Raw genomic sequence first — 3,528 nt, forward strand, 5'->3', positions numbered from 1 at the left:
GGGGGCGGGAAGCAGCTCAGGTCGGATTGGAAGAGCACTGTTTCCATTCTGAGCCATCTACCTTTCTCTGAGTAGCAGGGAATCATTTGCATTGAAGACGGTGCTGGGAGGATGAGGCCTAGGAAGGGGAGAGGACATGGTAACTGCACTTGGGGAGTGTGGGGTCTCACCCAGACTGCCCACGCCTGGGGAGCTCCTGGGCTGCTGGGGAAGACACTTCCTCTTCTGGGCAGGAGCTCACAGTCTAAGTAGACAATACTAGACACAATATCTTAATATATATTAGGCATTTTATAAATGTGGCTTTACTGAAATGATAAATAGGAAATATAATTACATGTTAAAAAAAACGTTCTAGGGGCCGGACCGGTGGCGCACTGGAGAGTGCGCCGCTTGGGAGTGTGGCGGCGCTCCCGCCGAGGGTTCGGATCCCATGTGGAGACCGGTTCCCACTCACTGGCTGAGCGTGGTGCGGACGCAACACCGAGGGTTGTGATCCCGTTGCCAGTCAGTAAAAAAGACAAAAAGGAATTAAAAAAAAAAAAAAAACATTCTAAACTGGGACAGCAGAAGGCCAAGGGCCTATGTTTGAGGTGACCAGCTTTTAATGTTCCGTTCAGTTATTCAGAGAGGTCTTCTTGGGACAGAGTACAGTCTTGCACCTTATAGACAAAGCTCCCTTAGCCTGGTATAAATCCTGCTTCGTACTTGGGGCACAGAGAACTTTGAGGCTGTGGAGTCCCACCAGCGCCCCCTCTTGATCCTGTAGGAATTCAACAGTTTGAGCTTTAATAGTTTTCTCTCCCTGCTTCCATGCATAGCTCAGAATTTCAGAGAAGCCTTGGCTCAACCAGCCAGCCCATGTGGATGACACGCATAAATATAGCATGTGCTCCTCTAATACCACATACACAGGCTCCATCATGTGCCTATATTGATATTTATTTACTCTGTCTTCCCTGCTAGACTATAGTCTTTCAGAAGAGACTGTACCTTTTACCTCTGTACCCTGAGGCCAGCACAAGGCCAGAAACATCGTAGTTACTGGGTAAATGTTGACGGTGTAGTTTAGTCTCATTTATCACGCTCAGTCACCAAAAACACCAACTATCAATCTGTTTCTGCGAGGGGAGTCTCAGCTTCCTCCAGTAGAGCAGGGCAGGTGCCTCACGTCTCTCTGGCCTCCTTCCCAGAAACTTCTGCAAATTGCCAGGAGAGACCAAAGTGGGTCACTTGCACGGGGAGGCTGAGTCCAGGTGTGGGAATCACCACCGCCGTCCCCGTGGGTGGGCAGGATTCCCAAGGGAGCCGTCCAGACTACTCTGATATGTTTCCTGCCTGGATAACACGCATCTTGCTCAGTACTCAGCCATGAGATTGGAACCATCTGTCTAAGTTCTGGATCCAGGCTTGACCTGGCTGCCTTAGAGTGGATTTTGTCTGTCCCATCTTGTGTGTTCCATGGGGCAGGGACTAGTTCAGTGTGACATGGCCCTCAAAAGCCAGTCAGGACTCAACCAAGACGTGCTGACGTGCACGTCTTCTTGACTCAGCCCGAGCAAGGAGACTGGGCTGTTCAGAAAGGTTATTGGAAGGGAGCAGTAATGCCAGGACTTAGGATAGCGGTTATCAGGAGGGAGGGATGGATCTGCCAGCAGGGGAGGGTGGGCAGAGGTGTCCACTGTGGAAATGTTTGATTTCCTAAGCTGGGCTGTTGATGCACAGCTGTTCCTTGTATTACTCTTTCTGTTTCATAATAGCAATTTCGAAAAAGGTAATTAGCCCTCACTGTCTCCCTGTTCCTGCCATGGATGGGATTCCTAACAGCTAGTGTGGAGGGAAGCTGCCTCCCCCGCCCTCCTTTTCCTGAGAGAATCTGGCTGTATCGTGTCCCCAGTGGGCCCTGGACACACTCTCCCTTTTCTGGCTGTCTGTCGGTCTGTCTGTCTCTCTCTTTCCTGGTTAGTCAGCTGAGTTCACAGTCCCCCAACCTGGACAGACACGTAGTCACCTTCCAGCACCTGGAGAAACTCCTTCTCCCCTGAGGAGGCCTGTAGTGCTCAGCAGATGCACAGGGGCTTCCCTGATGAGGCTTTACTGTGTGGGGGACGGGCTCAGCACTGCTTGTCTGTCACCCTTCCCTTCCCGTCCTGTCGCCCGCCAACCAGTGAGAGCTAATCCCACATAGAGCTTGCACGTGCCCTGCAGTTTCCTGAGCATTTTCCGTATCATCATCTATTTAATCTTCACAGCAACTCCCTGAGGTAGATGCCATGATTCTCCCAGTTTATGCAGAGGGAAACTGAGGCACAGGAGAGTAAAGTGATTTGCCTGAGTTCCCCCAGCTAGTAGGTGGTGGGGCACACGTCAGACCCAGGTGGTCTGGCTCCAAGCTGGACCCCCTGTGGGAGGGCTGGGCGGCCAGCCATGTGGGGTGGATGGAGGGTAGACCACAGCGCAGGACCCTCCTCGGCTCCACTCCCATCTCCCCACTCCCCTGAGGAGAAGCTTGGAGTTGGGAGGCCAGAGGCACTGGGATGTTAGGAACCCCGACTTCCACTGGTGGGCTCTCTGATCCCTGAGGGTCTTGCTTCAGGACAGGCGAGTGTGGCCCCTCTAGGCCTCCTGCTGGACACTGGAAGTGAGGGTCATGGGTGTCCTGTCCCCTCCTGCAGCTCAGTTTGCCCCGCTGGCCCAGCTGAACCCTCAGGAGCGTCTGAGCCGGGAGACGGCCCTCCAGCAGAAGCAGGTGTCCCTGGAGGCCTGGCTGCAGCGCGAGGCCCAGACGCTGCAGCAGTACCGCGTGGTGAGTGGCTCCAGCGTCCCTGTCCTCGGGCATGAGCGCCACAGCCTGAGTCTCTGGGACCAGACAGAGGAGTAGAGTCAGGCCAAGAGCAGGGGGCCAGGTCCCCTCCTGCAGGGGGCATGTGAGGGTGTGGGAGAAGGAAGTGCCATTTCCGAGTGGGGCCCCTCAGAGTCATTCTCTAGTGCTCAGCAGATGCACAGGGGCTTCCCTGATGAGGCTTTACTGTGTGGGGGACGGGCTCAGCACTGCTTGTCTGTCACCCTTCCCTTCCCGTCCTGTCGCNCGCTGCAGCAGTACCGCGTGGTGAGTGGCTCCAGCGTCCCTGTCCTCGGGCATGAGCGCCACAGCCTGAGTCTCTGGGACCAGACAGAGGAGTAGAGTCAGGCCAAGAGCAGGGGGCCAGGTCCCCTCCTGCAGGGGGCATGTGAGGGTGTGGGAGAGGGAAGTGCCATTTCCGAGTGGGGCCCCTCAGAGTCATTCTCTGGGAGTCCAGAAGGGCCTGCTCTGCCCACCTTCCTGCAGGAGCTGGCCGAGAAGCATCAGAAGACGCTGCAGCTGCTGCGGAAGCAGCAGACCATCATCCTGGATGACGAGCTGATCCAGTGGAAGAGACGGCAGCAGCTGGCCGGGAACGGAGGGCCCCCCGAGGGCAGCCTGGACGTGCTGCAGTCCTGGTAATGGGTGTGGGGGTGGGAAGCAGACAGGGCCATAGGGCTTGGGGT

General features: G+C 55.6%; 1 protein-coding gene across 1 annotated transcript in view; it reads left to right on the forward strand.

The window, feature by feature from the left end:
* Positions 1-3,528, forward strand: part of STAT5A (signal transducer and activator of transcription 5A) — a 36,367-nt gene that overhangs the window by 7,572 nt on the left and 25,267 nt on the right. The window contains exons 5-6 of the mRNA XM_008578740.1: positions 2,676-2,806; positions 3,329-3,480. Coding sequence (XP_008576962.1) covers positions 2,676-2,806; positions 3,329-3,480 — 283 coding nt within the window. The remainder of the gene's footprint in view (positions 1-2,675; positions 2,807-3,328; positions 3,481-3,528) is intronic.

The sequence above is a fragment of the Galeopterus variegatus genome, unplaced genomic scaffold (assembly GCF_000696425.1).
Source record: "Galeopterus variegatus unplaced genomic scaffold, G_variegatus-3.0.2 Scaffold1751, whole genome shotgun sequence".
Taxonomy (NCBI): domain Eukaryota; kingdom Metazoa; phylum Chordata; class Mammalia; order Dermoptera; family Cynocephalidae; genus Galeopterus; species Galeopterus variegatus.